General features: G+C 35.8%; 1 protein-coding gene across 1 annotated transcript in view; it reads left to right on the plus strand.

Moving 5' to 3' along the window:
- gfra1b (gdnf family receptor alpha 1b) overlaps positions 1-17,716 on the plus strand; it is a 306,740-nt gene that overhangs the window by 211,237 nt on the left and 77,787 nt on the right. Inside the window, exons 5-6 of the mRNA XM_028795763.2 lie at positions 6,612-6,721; positions 7,763-7,897. Of these exons, the coding sequence (XP_028651596.1) occupies positions 6,612-6,721; positions 7,763-7,897 (245 nt within the window). The remainder of the gene's footprint in view (positions 1-6,611; positions 6,722-7,762; positions 7,898-17,716) is intronic.

The following is a 17,716-nucleotide window of genomic DNA, read 5'->3' on the forward strand; positions in this document are numbered from 1 at the left end:
AAATTATGTCAGTGTCAAATTATGTGAGTGAATGAAGCAGCCAACTTTGCATTAGATATATACAGGTATAGAGAGATATATAAAGAAACCATATGAAGACTTTTGACTTGGTGATTAAAACTGTCTCTGAGTCTTCAGATGTGCGGGCTAATAGTCCTGAAAGACAGAGGCAGAAAAGTGCAGGATGGCCAACATCTTTAATAATCATGTTTGATTCTCTAAGACAGCTTGTGTTATATGTCACTAATATGCTGACCTGTTGTGAGGATTGACACCAATATACATACTGTATGTAGAATATGGTGAACATAAAAGGATACATTCAGAGTGTCAGGAGTAATTTGTGACAGACGGGTATCAGCAAGAGTGAAAGGGAATGTCTACAGGACGGTAGTGAGACCAGCTATGTTATACAGTATGGATTGGAGACGGTGGCACTGACCAGAAAGCAGGAGACAGAGCTGGAGGTGGCAGAGTTAAAGATGCTAAGATTTGCATTGGGTGTGACGAGGATGGATAGGATTAGAAATGAGTACATTAGAGGGTCAGCTAAAGTTGGACGGTTGGGAGACAGTCAGAGAGGTGAGATTGCGTTGGTTTGGACATGTGCAGAGGAGAGATGCTGGGTATATTGGGAGAAGGATGCTAAGGATAGAGCTGCCAGGGAAGAGGAAAAGACGAAGGCCTAAGCGAAGGTTTATGGATGTGGTGAGAGAGGACATGCAGGTGATGGGTGTAACAGAACAAGATGCAGAGGACAGAAAGATATGGAAGAAGATGATCCGCTGTGGCAACCCCTAACGGGAGCAGCCAAAAGAAGAAGAAGAAGAAGAAAAGGATACATTCATAATTTTCCTCAGATCTCTTAAGAAAGTAAAGGTGCTTTTGAATCTTTGTCATAATAGCTGAGATATATTGTGCTCACTTCAGGTCACTAGTGATAATAACTCTAGGAAACTTAGAGGGACTGACTCTTGACACAGAATCCCCACCAATGCAAGTGTGAGTGTGGACTGTTTCATGCTTTCTAAAGTCTGTGAGCAGCTCCTTATTTTTGCTACTGACAATAAGGGAGCAATTATTGTTCTGGCACCATTGAGCATGGAGCTCAGCATGCTGGGCTGTTTGAAGCTGTTTGGCGCATGGGTTGAAGGTCATTGTGGAGGAAGTAATGTGTTTGTCAGTAACTTTTGAGTTCTCATTTTCATTCTTTTATTGCTCTGTAAATCATGATGTGAACAGCTCACACAGACAGTTTTCATTATCAGTACACAGAGAGCCAACTTCAAAAATAAACATTACTAGTGGTATTAATGACCCATTACATATGCTATACTGTATAAGCCATAATCCTAGCATATATTGTGGTCTTTCCTACAGTCAGGTGACTGCCTCCTGATATTTGTTGGGATAATGTACATTGCACATACAGAATGAATTTTAGTTCTTGGGAGCTGAGTCTTAACTACGGATAAACCCAGAAAATATGTTCAAAGATAAAATGGAAGTCATGGTAGTCTAACACATAAATTTATGGGTAGCGCCTACTCTACAGATATCTTCTGAAACTTGTAATCTGTTTAGAAGATTTGTTGTTGTGTCCAGGGTACTAGGATGATCTAACAACAAACAAACTTTCTCATTAATGACACCTAGTTGTGTTGACAGAGAAGAACATTTAGTCATTCTGACCTACATTTGGCTGAGTCTGACTTTCAAGTCCTGATGCAGTCTCTTGGAAACACTGCCATTTATTCTGATCTAAATGATGGAAATCAATCTGACACAAACATTTGAACCTCATTAATGGCAACTTGGGGAAGGTCACTTCTTCTCAGGTTTCTCAATGGAACAATATTACTCAGACTGATGTAATCACATACTGTATACATCTGCTGCTCTTGTAGTTGATCTACCTTTGAAAGTAAGATAGATGCCATGTCAAATAAATTAATTTGTTCTAACAAGACAAACAATTGGAAATGAGTTCAGTCCTTTCTAATTCTAATAAGTGAATTTAAAAAACATTGCAATGGAATATTATAAAGTTACTCTATATAGGATTTTGACATACATAATTAAGAGATCATGCCAAATTAGATTTTAGGGTGCGGAGCTGATAGAATAAGCTGAAAATGGTCTTGGGCAGAAGTGGTATTGTGATTTTTGATTCACTCGTGTTTTATTTTTTAATTTAAATGTCAGTTCATTTTAATAACTGAATGCAAGTAATCAAATTACCTTTGTCACTGCTATTTGGGGTGTTACCATACAACTCAGTAGAATTACTTATACTTTTGACTACTTGTCTCTGTTTCTGATCTCTTGTGTTTTACTGACCCTAAACATTCCTGATTTGATATGCCATTGTTTCCATTTTGAAATTTCCGTTTTGTGCATCCCTCCACAGTCTTTGTTAATAAAGGCACCTTTTTATTTACTTTTTACATATCTATATTGGTTGAATGGTGCCTTGATCTGGTGGTAGCATAAATTGCCACCACAGATGAACCGGAAAAAGACAACGGAGAAAAGTAGAGATTAGTAAAGATTGCAGATCTCTGAAGAATATGATGCCTCTATGTCCATATTGTCTCTTAGTAATAGAAGTAAAATATAGCTACGAGAGAGCCAAATTAAAATAGTTGATTTTTAGCAATTTTTTAAATGTTCAACAGTATTAGCCTGGAGAATTTCAATTGGTAAAGTATTCCAGCTTGCAGGTGCATAACAGCAAAAGGCTGCCTCACCACTTCTTTTAAGCTTGACTCTTGGAATTATAAGCAGACCACCATTTGAAGGTCTAATGGTTATGACTTACAGTGTAGGGGGAGAAGCATTCCAAAATATAAGATGGAGCAAAATTGAGTTAAGTCTTTATACACCATTAGTAGTATTTTAAATTCAACTCTAAATGACACTGAAAACCAATGTAACAACGCTAAAACTGGTAGATGTGCTCAGATTTCTTTTTCTAGCTAAGATTCTGGCTGCTGCATTTTGCACTAACATCAACCAATTGATGTCTTTCTTAGGTAGTCTTGTTAGGAGTGCATTACAGTAATCTAGTTGACTAAAAACAAATGTGTGCACTAATTTTGCAGCATCTTGTAAATTTATAAGAGGTCTAACTTTTGCTATATTCCTTAAGTGAAAAAAATGCAGGCCTAGTAATCTGGTTAATATGCCATTTAAACTATAGGTCAGTGTCAAAGATTTCCCCTATATTCTTTACCTCCACCATGACTTTTAAACTTAAAGGATCACGTTTATTTCTAATACCCTCACTATTTCCATATTTGCCAGTCACGAAGACTTCTGTTTTTTACTTATTTAGTTTAAGAAAGTTTCTGCTCATCCAATTGGAAATACTGCTAAGACATTGGACCAGAGAGCCAGGAGCATCAGGGTCATCAAGTGCTATTGATAAATAAAGCTGTGTGTCATCTGCTTAGCTGAGGTAACTCGCCTTGTGCTTTGAGATAATCTGACATAATGAAACAATGTGGATTGAAAAAAGCAGCGGATCCAGAATAGATCCTTGTGGTACACCATGTACAATATCATGGGTCTCCGAAGTACAATCGCCACAAATAACAAAGAATTTTCTACCTATTAAGGAAAACTGAAACCAATTTAAGACGCTGCTGGAGAAGCCCACCCATTGTCTAAGGTGATTTATATGAATACTATGGTCTATAGTGTTAAATTCTACACTCAAGTCTAAAAGAACAAGAACAGATATACAGCCTCTCTCCACATTTAACTTGCAAATCATTTACGTCTTTAAGCATTGCTGACTGAAACTTGTCAAGAATAAAATGTTTAATCAAATAATCATTTAGGTGCTGTAAAACTGCCTTTTCTAGATTTTTACTTAAGAAATACTGATTAGAAATTGTCTAAAGTTGTCAAAGAGGAGTCGAGATTATTTTTCTTGATCAGGGGTTTAGCAACTGCAGTCTTTTGACAGTTAGGGAAGACCCCCATATCTAATGATGAGTTCACTATATCAAGTACACTATTAATTAGAACATCAGAGACTGCTTTGAAAAAACCTGTTGGTACTGGATTAGGGCGCAGAAGGAGGGTTTCAGTTGAGAAATTATTCTACATCATTTGGACAATATCGAAAGCTGTTTACATCTATATGTAGTACAATGGTCTCAACAATCCTGTGCTTCTTGATGACTGTTGGTGCTGTTTTTGTAATATCTCATATTTGTGTACTGGGAAAACAAGAAACAAACGTTTTATGTTTAGGGCATGAAATACCGATGTGGTGTACAATTGAATCCCCAAGTATATCAGCAAAATCTGCCTACAAGGTAGAGGAGCAGAGGGGGTTGAAGCCATTGTGGATGGCAACATTTGCCTGAAATGATGGAGATGATCTAGCATTGAGCCCCTGCTTGCATTGCTGAAACAGCTAGATTCCATCGTTGTCAATGTATCGAGCAGGAGGTACGACAAAACTTACTTACCCAGTGTGCAAGCAACACGGCACGGGGCTGAAGTTGGCAAGTTGACATAACTCAGATGCTGAGGAGGTTTCTTTTAGCAGGCGAGCTTTCTGTTCTCTGAGGTGTGTCTGTCTAGCAAGGAGTTGCTGAATCTGATTTTCAAGAGTTTGGAGTTCATTGACAATGATATGCAGCTCACAACTGACCATCTTCCACTTCCACATCATGTCCTGGGGGAGAGAGAGAGGGGTTAGCACAGTATTAAAGACAGGAAGGCAGAAGGGATAATTTACTGTGTTATTATGGTGTGTTATGAAGCCATATAATAGGTACTGCATCCAATAAGGGAGTCTTTTTATACTGGAACTTGTATGTGAGACAGTTGTGTTCTGAATTTGGGATGTAGGGCACCCACTAAAGGTCACACTATTTTAAAACAAACAATATGATTGTATTCTTAAAAAGCATCTACTATGTAATAAAATGCTAAGGTCTCTGTGTTTGTGTTCTGTCCTTCGAAGCAATCTGATTGGTCAGTTTGACTTTGGTGTGATTGGTCGGTGTGGCTTTGGTGATGTGATGGAAAGAGGAAGTGTGAGTGTGAGACACACAAGGGCTGTTGTTCTCTTATACACAGTTCTCTTATACATAGTGTCGCTATGTCTCTTTTTGAAATGCACACAGAAGTTGAATTATACAGTCTGAGCATAACATCCCTTGATATACACTTAACAGGTTTTAAAATGTAACCTAACATTTTATTTGACGTTTTAATTGCTTCTTCACAATGACTAGACAATACATAGATAGATAGATAGATAGATAGATAGATAGATAGATAGATAGATAGATAGATAGATAGATAGATAGATAGATAGATAGATAGATAGATAGATAGATAGATAGATAGATAGATAGATAGATAGATAGATAGATAGATAGATAGATAAAAATGCAGGTAAAAACAGACAATAACTTTGAATAATGTAAATGTTTACCCCCCCAGGTGGAATTGAAGAGTCGCATAGTTTGGGGAGGAACAATCTCCTCAGTCTGTCAGTGGAGCTGACAGACAATAAGAACATTGTGTCAACTTAAACCCCTGAATCCTTTTCAGAGGTTGTATCCTGTAAAACTGTGCCACTCACTAAATTGATGCAAGATGGCTTTTAATGGATATTTGATTATAACTCATGAAAAAAAAATAAAATGCATGAATCTATCAATCTGTCATTACTGTAATGTATTTAATTTCTGTAGATATGCCTTGAATCTTACTTTCAGTATGCCAATATTAGCAATACCTATGTTTTTAATTTTCTATATTATATTCTTAGATTTATGAATGAATATGCCTGAATTAATTACCATTTCAAACCTGAAAACTAAAGAAAAAATTAACAAAAAAGCACATTACATGCATATATTAGCTACAGGGAAAGTTGGGCTGTGTGTTGGGTTTTTTCAAACTCTGTTTTATCTTATCAAACTAGTCCTAGAAAATGTAACAAAAATTTTTACACTTTTATAGATAATTAATGTTGCTTATTTAATTTTATTAAACTATCTTGTGGTACCTGAAAGATTTTACACTACATTTTGTGGTTATCTTTTAATCGACTCCTAGTTAAGATTGTGCACAAATCATATTATGTGATATCATCTACTGTTAAATTCTGCTCCGTATTTGTAAAATTTTTATTTTTATACTGTATTGAGGATTTGTTCTGTTCTGTGTATTGTATTGTATTGTATTGACCCCCTTCTTTTTAACACGCACTGCACGCCCAACCTACCTGGAAAGGGGTCTCTCTTTGAACTGCCTTTCCCAAGGTTTCTTCCATTTTTTTTCCCTACAAGGGTTTTTTTTGGGAGTTTTTCCTTGTCTTCTTAGAGAGTCAAGTCTGGGGGGCTGTCAAGAAGCAGGGCCTGCTAAAGCCCATTGTGGCACTTCTTGTGTGATTTTGGGCTATACAAAAATAAATTGTATTGTATTGTATTGTATTGTATTGCTGTGCTGGTTTGGCACAGTTGTGTACATATCACACATTGGTTTCCCTGCTATTGCAGCAGTCCCTGATGGCAAGCACCAATGTAAAAGTACCCTGAGAGTTTGAAATTTTGATTCTGGATTTTTTTTCGTTTTAGGTCAAGACTTGCAGATTTCTTTGCCAACTGTCAGCCTGAGTCACGATCCATGAGTGGTTGCATAAAAGAGAACTACGCTGATTGCCTCCTTGCCTATTCAGGTCTGATAGGTGAGACATATTTTTGTGCTTTTTCAGAAAAGAAAGTTTACAGTTCTTAGAAAGCCTCTGCATCATGGCACAGCAGTTTCAACTGGCAACTCACAGCCCCCAAGTCGTTTTCAAACAAGAACAGTCATTGAAAGCAAGAAAGAAAGGGTGAATCAACCGCTAAACTTAAAATGACATCATTGGTGGTGCCTCAAATGCCTTTAAGAATAAGTAAAAGTTTTGGGGGTTTTTTTGTACTTTTTATAATATGCTACATGTAGATATTATATATCTCTCATTGTTAAGCATCTTAAGGTGGCATTTCAATATAGTAATGTGCTGCATTTGAAAAGGTTTAGAGGCAGAACAGTGCAGTGCATTGCAGTGGATTGGTGATTAGTCCTGCTGCCTACTTGGGTTCATTATTGACCCTGTCACCATTTATGAAAAGTATACACATTTTCCCTGTTTTCTTTGAGCAATTCAGCTTCCTTCCACTTGCTAAGAATAAGAACGTAAGAATACTTTTGACAAGAACAGGCTATTCAGCCCAACTAACCTTTTCAATCCACCCTTCAGCAAACGTCTGCAAAATATCATCCAATCACTGCTTTAGAGGTCCCCAAAGTACTACTATCTACCACACTACCTGGCAATTTATTAACCATTTTGATTTTTCTCCTGCCGCAACTAAACCAGCAAAACTTTCCTGATGAAGAATTCATGTTAAAATAACAGCTAACATCAACTGTACTAATTCGTTTCCTTATTTTAAACAGTTCTCTCATATTTACCTTTACACTTCATTGCTTAAACTGAAAACATTAAGTTCTTTCAGTCTTTCATGATGAGTGACAGTGGGTATGTTCAATTCAGCAACTAGCACCTCTTTCAGAGACGGTTCCTGTTATGATTTCATTCATTTTCTGCTCTGCATGAGCCTTTAATGTAAAAAGCAGATTAAAAAAGTCTATGACTGTATAATTTAGAAAAAAAAACATAAATGTGTAAGTTGTAATTGCTCAATAATTGGATTTTTGTATGTCCAATCTTTTCCAACAGGCACAGTAATGACACCAAACTACTTGAAATCAAGCAGCATCAGTGTTTCTCCATCCTGCGACTGCAGTGGCACTGGTAACAACAAAGAAGAGTGTGAAAAATTTTTGAACTTCTTCAGGGATAATGCTTGTCTTAGTAAGTATTGCATGGTGGGATAATTTTGAAGTTTTTTGCATGAGCTGTAGCTAGTAATGTTCTTTAACAGATGTTAATTACCAAAGCTTCTTGAAGTTAATTAACAAAGTAGAATCATGTCAAAGGGCAACAATACTGGTGCACATTAAAAATAAAAGAAACTGTAGATCCTAACACACCTCCACAGGTTTCAGCTATAAATCATTTTATGGTAAAATTCTGCTTACAGATATTGCTCCAGTATGACTTTTTCATGTTGGTAGGGCTTAGAGGGGAAAAGAAAAGCTCAACTATGGTGGAGATAGCTCACAAATCTAATTTTCATTTTCTTTAGACCTTAGATTGTTGTACTTAGTTCCAGGACAGCTGCATGGGTAATAGGATTTCAATGAAATCAGCCTCTGAATTAAAGCCTGCTTTGTGTGTGTGTGTTTTTTAATTCCAGGATTATTAACTTCTTCTTTACTCATAGGGGTATGGAGGGCCTTACTTAGTCAGTTTGGCAATAATTAATTAATTAACAGGTTGCATGCTTAATAATAAATAAATAAATAATAAATCTACCAATTAAGCAAATGGACAATAATTCTAAAGCTCTATACTTAACATCTGTGCATTTGATCATTAGTAAACTAACTAACCTCTTAAAGGCATGCTGGGTGTTTCAGCAAGTGAAACAAAACAAGAAGTCAAATGAACAGTTTACAAGTATCAAAGATGGTGTAAAACAGTAGATAGTATGCCTAATGAAATGAGCAATCTCACCACTCAGACATTAAGAAGAGCAGTCAGTAGTGTAAAAATTAGATAAAGGCACTAGAAGAGAAGAGCTTTCAACATCTTATGAATTATTGAATTTTTTTTTCACTTAAAAATGCTGCACACTGAAGTTGTTAGATGAATTGGAACCTGGGTGACACCTATGAAGGTGTGAATTTTGTCAGTCATTTTAACAGCTAGGTAGCCGAGGTGTGCGTGTTGTTGCTTATATTCTTAAATGTGAGATTTGGCTCTCTTATACCTTACTGCTAGAAAATGGATTGCAGATCAAGGTAAAATAAATAATTAAAAAAATATCCTCGTTCTGCACCTACCGTTTAAATCTTAGTTATTTGTCTTCTTGTCCATCATTGCATAGCAAAGCCTACTATTCAGTTCTTTCCTGCTATTTTTGTTGTTATTACATTCTGCTATTTTTTGTTAGTTACAGTTTTTTCCTAATATCTCAATTACACTCACCTTGACACACTTGCACAGATCTCTTTGAGATAAAAATCCTCCCTGACCAACATGGTCAGCTGGCTCATCCATACTCAAACATTGAAGCCTAGTTTGTACCAGTTTGTAAGTTTATTAAGTGTGCTGTGACTTCTGATGATTTCTGTTTGAACTATAAATCACAATCGTCTGATTCTTGGATGCTCACAAGGGTAAGAAGCCAAAGACAAAATCTTAACTAAAGGTAATTTGGGTCTGTCTTGAGAATTTCAACAGATAATGTTCCATCTAAGTTGTATCACTGCAATGGCATTTTGATTAAACTGCTTAAAATGCTTTACCACTACGTGTATATCCACCATATTCCAAGTTTTCTTTAAATGTCCGAGTTTAAAGCTGCTTGACAAGAAATCAAAGTATAAACTCTGCTCCATGCTGTGATATTTAATATTGTTCTTCCATACTTTTTTTAAATTACACGAATCACACTGTTAAAGGCACTTAATATGAATTAATCCCTTTCATATTCTGACTGTAAAATTACCTTAATATGAACAATATGAGAACCCACATCATTTTTGATTGATCATTACTTTCTATGTGCCAAGTACAGAAATGATTACAAAATTCAACCGCTCTTTAGAAGGTCTTAAACGTTTCTTACACATTACACTATAAGTGGCTGCTTTACAATAGGCTTAACTTGAAATACATGGAGTGCTTAATTATAAGTTATCACTATAACATTTTCAAATGCAGAATTGCAAATCAATTATAAGGCACAACCTGTACCACTCCATTCTAAGGTACTTTCTAGGTTGAAGTGACCAAACAATAACCTAATGCCATTTACAGGAACTTAAGAAATAATTATTTTAATGATGACATTTCAAGCTGTTTTATAGTGTTTGGAAGAAGAAAATTAATTTTGGAGGAAAAACTTTCATCTACTTCCAAGTGAATTTTACAATAATGATTTTTCCAATGTATTGTGTGAGAGATAAGATAGTGGTCTTAAGGAAAAAAAATAGTACTGTATTGCTTATATTCATCTGATGTTTAATTTAAATTTTCACAGACTACAGTATGGTCGTTGAATAGTGTACAACTCCTTAATGAGAAAAATTGCATTCAACCCCGTGAGAATGAGCCAAAGCAAGCCTCAATGTCCTTTAGTTTTCTTAGCTTACACATGTTTTTGACCCTCATCTCATTTATGCAAAATAAGCAATAAATTCCCAATAAGCATGGGTTATAAACCACTCAAGTTCTTTGGCTCCAGCACACTGATGATCATATAGCTGGATTAAGTGGGTTTGAGGATGGATAAGTAAATAGCATTTAAGTGAGATACAGAGAGATGTATAAAAAAAACAAACAAAGATGCCACTCTTTCTGCCTCCATCAATTTAATATTCAGTTTTCCACCTTCTTGTTTCTCACTCACACACTGAAAGTCGAAACAGACTAACAATTGCTTTAAAGTGAAGGTGGGCTTGTAAATAGTGTTGAAGGGATATATACCTGTAAGTTTAGAACATGACTGTCTCACAAGTCTCATTACTCATTGCCAGTTATTGCATTTTTAAAACATTAAAAACCAGTGCGTGTTTTGAATAATTTTGAGCTGTAGGCAGTTAATTTGTAAAATTCTTCATATTTCCAATAAGTTTATTAGGCTTGACATACAGTGCAATATTCTTAACTTGTCCATGTAATTTATTGATACAGTTCACTTTGCTTTATTTTCCTATTATTTTTTTTTGTGTACTTGTGATTGTAAGTTGCTTTGGTTAGAATCTTTTACTAATTAAATTGATAATATGTGCATGTGAGACTCAATCAGTCAATGAATTTTCATTAACAACATTCATCATCATAATGGGTTGTAAAGCACACGTAAATTTAATACAGTGTGTCAAGCTGACAAAGCTGTTCGTACAACAAGTGCAAGTAGCAGCAAGAAAGAAACTAGAAAGAGCTTGGAAGACACTTGGAGTCCAGAATAGATAATAATACACAGCAAAGCACTGAGCTTAAAACAGCCTGAAAATAATTAAAAGAAAATAATACACAGTGAAAATGGAAATAATCTAAACAGAAGATGCATAATATAGCATAATAGAGTCTATTTAAATGTTAACTCTTAATATACAGTCACAAAGAAATTCTCAATTTACTTGAGGAACACGTAGAGCTTATTCAATGGTAGTGTGCTTCCAAGTGTATTTTATTGTAAAACCGGATGTCTGCATTCTAATGGAGTATAAATTTGTTTGAGAAGATATCATATAGTCTTGTTTCACATCCAGTTAAAAGTGCTTTTTGAGGTGTTTTTTTATTATTATTTTAATGGCAGTTACTCATCATCTATGCTGTCAATGCAACACTCATTGTGCTCACACAATTTGAGGGACGTAGGAATACATGAGCTTAGGAGATGAACGAGCACACATATGACATCACAAACACTCGTGGATCTCTGCCAGCTTGTCACATTCTATTTAGAAAGACCAGTGACTGACATCTATGTTGATGCATTCTGCGTTTTACATTTTTTTTGTGCATCCATAGTTTTTTGTCAAATTTTGTGTATTTTATTGACTCCTGCAGTATTTTCATTTTTCCTCTCCCAAAGAGCTAGTGTATTTCAGGCAGGCACTTTTTTCTTACTTTGTACTGTCAGGTGAGTGAAGTAAGTTCTTGTAAGGTCATCAGTAAGGTCGCAGAACTTTTTTCATTACAGTATAAGTATCTCATGAGGATACACCATGTTATATTTCCCTTTCATTTTTTTTTTCCTAAAAAGTCACAGTGGCAGAGAAATTAGTTTTCCTTTAGTTTTCATGCAGGTTGTCTCTTTTCATACTGGAAGCACATACTGTAAATATTTTACTTCAGGGCACCAATCATAGAACCTCAAAGCATGGAGCAATCTAGATTCATTGTTAAAATATATAAAATTCCACAGCCAAATATGGAGGAGACGGCAGGTTCAAAGACATTCATGTTTTTAGACGTTCCATGAGAGGTCATTTGTGTAAGAAGCAGACATTACACCAAACAGAAGAGTGTGACAGTGAGATTCACCATCAACATTTAAACTAAAAATACCACTAAAAAGACTTCTCGACCAGTGTAGGGCAATGAATTAACACAGCCGTGGATAGGTATGTGCAAAGTAACTTATTTTAATATTTTAATCCTTAATTACTTCTGGGCAGCTGTTAACAGGATGTCTTACATTTGTGTTTATTTTAAAGATGCACATGTGTCTGTATGAAGGGCTTGCATCAATCTACTGTTGGATTAAACTTAGTTTCATTCCTTAACCATGAAATCATCCTGAACATCCTGTGTCAGCTGCAAGCGGCAAATTTGAATTCATAATATTTTGTTAATTTGATATTGACAAGAGTTAGTTATATAATAAAATATGATTAACAAGTCCATTTGATGTTTTCCACCCCCATTGTAGTTATCAGAGAAGACCTTGAGCTTAAGAAAGATGACTAATTAACACCTATATAATATTTACAGTACTAAATATGGATTTAGCCAGTTTAGGACAAAGAGGCATGTGGAATGATGGTGTTTAAAATTTGTCATTAGTGCAACCAATGTATCAAGAATAGGAAATAAACTAAAATATGGTATTTCTTCCACCAGCAAAATGTCTCTCTTTGGTTCAGGGAACACTATTCAGTAAATAAATAAAACTACAAAAACGCTGTGTTTTATTTACTTACTACAATTAATAGCGGGTTTATCCAACAGGTGTCATAGACTCCAGCTTTATTAGAGGAGTTGCTTTTTATTCAGCAATCATGACATTCAGTTTTCTTCTGTTCAAACAAACAATTTACTTTATGTCGCACATTTACTTAATAAATACAGCACACTTTAAAAGTCCACTAACATAGTACAACTATTTGCATGTCTTAGAGTTCAGTTTCCTATCCACTACTGTTTACTTGCTCTAATCTACCCACCTAATAATCTATCCATTCATTTTCCAAACCTTCTTATCCAGGACAGGAGTGAGAGGCATCTGGTGTCTGTCTCAGCAAACATCATGCTGAAGGCAGGAACAACACCTGGACAGGAAGCCAGTCCATCACAGGGTGAACAACAAGGTGGACGTGCACACACACACACACACACACACACACACAAGGTCCAGTTTAGCAATGCCAGTCTTCCTAACCTGCAAGTCTTTGAACTGTGGGAGAAAATCTCCATGGACATGGGGAGGACATGCAAAGTCAATACAGGGAACACCTGGGATGCCAACCCTGTCTCCTCACTGAGAGGCAGCAGCACTACCACCGCACCGCTGTGCCACCTTCACTATATAATGTCAAACATAACTGTTTAAAAATTTAAACCTAGCACAAATATTTACAACCGCAAATTATAGGCTGTTTTGCAGAATATAAGATACCATACCAACCAGTGTTGCTGTACTTCAGTGCAACATTTTATAAATTTAATTTGCCATATGCTATACATTTATCTTTATACTACAAATGCAGAGATTATGGCACTTTGCCTTAAAACCACTGTATAAGTTGCTCACCTGGAAACAACTGGAAGAGCTTCAAGGAAGAAAAAGAAAACATCACTCTCTTCCAAATCAAAGTTAAAATCTTTAAAAGATATTGCAGATCTCTTTAAACTGTTTTTTTTTTTTTTGTGGCAAAGAGGAGCTTTTTTAATGTAGAATCTTCCTGTATCTTCTCAAACATGGTTACAGACCCATCACTGAGACAGCCAAGGCATGAACAGTAGATGGCTGTGATACTAAGGAGGTCCTTTTGAAGTTGAAATACTGTAAGACTGCAACAAATAAATGAAGTTCAGTGTGAAGTCATTTAAGCAGCCAAACCCCAAACTCTACAACAGTATAAGTAGTACATCTGCAATGTGAGCTTTATCACCAGTTTTACAACCATATATATCATATTTGAAACAAATCAGGAGTTTGATCATTGTATGTACAGAGTGTCAAGGTCTTCTCTCTCCCTGGGTTTTCCTCCCAGAGATATGGACTGATTCTCAGTTCAGGACTTTTTCCTCCCTTGCACCCAGTACTGGCAGAATAGGCTTAGGTTACAAAATGTTGTATTATGCTGTATTTCTTTTCTAAATCTGTTGGGTGTCTATGAGGTAAAGGTTTATGACTGCATAAAACAGAGCAGCACCATGGCACACTGGTTAGTGTGTCTACCTCAACGCTGTAGCAAGCTGTGTCTGATTCTTCAGATATAGTCTGTGTTGAATTTGCGTATTTTCTTCCATGTCTCCTTTAATATTTTCTGTACCTTTAGTTACTTCCATACTTAAATATGAGAATGCGGAATTGATTGATAACTAAACTGGCTTGATGTGAGTTCTTCAGGTTGTACAATGGACCACCTTCCATTGAGGGTTAGTCCATGGCATTGCTATGGGATAAGTTAAAAATCGCGGTGACCCTGTGATTGATTTAGAAATTGGTTTAGAAATTGGACAGATGTTTTTAATACTATCAAGTGGTGCAGTGGTATCTGAACATTAATGATTTTCCAGTTTGATATTGTGAACTGTTGGTGCTTATCCTGGCAAAAATAGGCACAAGGTAGGAAGCATGAATGGATGTCATCCACATTCATCACTTACACAGTACACGTAGGCTTATACAGCCTCTGCAATCAACTTCACAGCATACCCCCAATAACACCTCTGCTGATGTTAGCAATACTTAAAAAAATAAATAAATAAATAACAGACTCTGACATAACCATAGGCCATTAAAGGCCCCACATGTAATTTTTTTTTAACTCATTTAATGACTTTGGTGTCTTGATCTCTACAAAGCTGAAACAAATGTTCACCTACCAGTATCAGTAATCTTATGACGTTAGATTTTAATTTTCCATTGGTTTATCATCTATAGATAAAACAGATACATATTACCTATATAGGTACAGATATCTCTATAGATATAGACTTAGGCAGAAAATAGTAGGTAAAGGCAAAAAGTGTCTTTATGGTTTTTCCCCTAAGGTGCAAATTATCTTTGCATTTTGATGCAAAGCCCTCAGAGATTTTCAGTGAACATTAAGAATTCTTTTGGAAAAATCTACCTTGCTTTTTCTGCTCTGTATTAATTTCCCAATACAACATGCCTAGGATACAGAATAGCCAGGTGAACCATAACAGAAAAAAAAACATTTTTGTATTTCCATAAATGTAGCACTACAAGCAGTGCTTCCCTCCACAGTGATTTCAACCTTGAGTGCAAAGTAATTCTGTTTGCAGGAAATACTGCAGATTGTAAAGAAATCCTGTATTTTAGAGTACTTGTAACTCATCCAGAACTACTGTTGTATACTGGTTATAGAAATAACTTTAATTTTTCTGACAGAAAAATTCTGTAGTGTTGGTATGTTTGAAAATATATATATTCACATTATAGTATCCAGTAAATATGTTATTTCCCAGATTTATATTCATAATGTATTTCAGACAGGCACTTTCTTTTTACTTTGTACTGTCAGGTGAGTGAAGTAAGTTCTTGTAAGGTCTTCAGTAAGGTCGCAGAACTTTTTTAATTACAGTGTAAGTATCTCATGAGGATACACCATGTTATATTTCCCTGTCATTTTTTTTTTCCTAAAAAATCACAGTGGCAGAGAAATTAGTTTTCCTTTAGTTTTCATGCAGGTTGTCTCTTTTCATACTGGAAGCACATACTATAAATATTTTACTTTAGGACACCAATCATAGAACCTCGAAGCGTGGGCCACTCTAGATTCACTGTTAAAATATATGAAATTCCACAGCCAAATATGGAGGAAACAGCAGGTTCAATGACATTCATGTTTTTAGATGTTCCATGAGAGGTCATTTGTGTAAGAAGCAGACGTTACACCAAACACAAGAGTGTGACAGTGAGATTCACCATCAACATTTAAACTAAAAGTACCACTAGAAAGACTTCTCTAACAGTGTAGGGCAATGAATTACCACAGCCGTGGATAGGTATGTGCAAAGTAACTTATTTTAATATTTTAATCCTTAATTACTTCTGGGCAGCTGTTTACAGGATGTCTTGCATTTGTATTTATTTTAAAGATGCACATGTGTCTGTATGGAGGGCTTGCATCAATCTACAGTTGGATTAAACTTTATTTCATTCCTTAACCGTGAAATCATCCTGAACATCCTGTGTCAGCTGCAAGTGCCAAATTTGAATTCATAATATTTTGTTGATTTGATATTGACAAAAGTTAGTTATATAATAAAATATGATTAACAAGTCCATTTGATCTCTTCCACCCCCATTGTAGTTATCAGAGAAGACCTTGAGCTTAAGAAAGATGACTAATTAACACCTACATAATATTTACAGTACTAAATATGGATTTAGCCAGTTTAGGACAAAGAGGAATGTGGAATGATGGTGCTTAAAATTTGTCATTAGTGCAACCAATGTATTAAGAATAGGAAATAAACTAAAGTATGGTATTTCTTCCACCAGCAAAATGTCTCTCTTTGGTTCAGGAAACACTATTTAGTAAATAAATAAAACTACAAAAACACTGTGTTTTATCTATATGTTATTTCCCAGATTTATATTCATAATGCATCTTATGGGATTTGCAATGCCTACCTATCTTTCCATCCACTTTCTGAATCAGCTTTGTCCAGTCTTAGAATCGTGTGTGGCCAGAAGTAGCAAAACTGAGTACAGGAAAGGAACCAACTTTGGGTAGGACATCAGATCAGTACAATTCACACTAACACACACAACAAATGTCAGTTTGAATTTGCCAGTCAACCTAACATCATTTCTTTGGGATGTGCAAGGAATAGGAGAGCATGCAAGGAAAACAAAAATGCATGCAGACATGGAGGAACATACAAACAACTCCTCGTTTCGTGTAGCATAGTTAGCTTGTTTTCCAAGTAGGCTGTAGTGGTAGGTGTGGTTTTGTTGTTTGGACTTTCAGTTTTGCTCCTGACGTCTGATTAACGCCTTGTCCTTTGATTCCAGGTTGCCTCATTATTTTTTGATCACTCAGTTTTGATTCCTTAATGCTATCTCCTGGTCTTGTCATTCTCTCAATAATCCTCGTACGCTTATGTGTCCCTTAACGCAACTGAGGCAGGAGGCAGCATTCAATTGATATCGCATAAGAGAATGAGGACCCCACACTGTGATTACCAATGTATTAGGCTACCTATACCAGTAATCATAAAGTATCAGCCAAATAATGCCATAAACAATCACACAAAATAAACATCTATCAGCATGTTCTTTTTTCATACAGAACAAACAGCAAACAACAGGATTAAAAAAAATCATACAATACGCAAAAGGAACACTTTTTCAGATAAAAAAATTGCATTGAATACATTGTGGAAAATTGAGTCTGCTATAGGCATTTTAAAACATATGTCAAATTGTTTAATTTCTGCAGAGTAATACTGTCTTGGAGGTAGGCAGTGCCACCCCTTTCCTGCACCTAATGCACATATGCCACTAAGGCTCATTTACACACCTCATGGTAAGATGAGCTCAAAGTTGTCACTCATAGATTGATGCAAAATAAG

Source organism: Erpetoichthys calabaricus, chromosome 2 (assembly GCF_900747795.2).
Source record: "Erpetoichthys calabaricus chromosome 2, fErpCal1.3, whole genome shotgun sequence".
Lineage (NCBI taxonomy): Eukaryota > Metazoa > Chordata > Cladistia > Polypteriformes > Polypteridae > Erpetoichthys > Erpetoichthys calabaricus.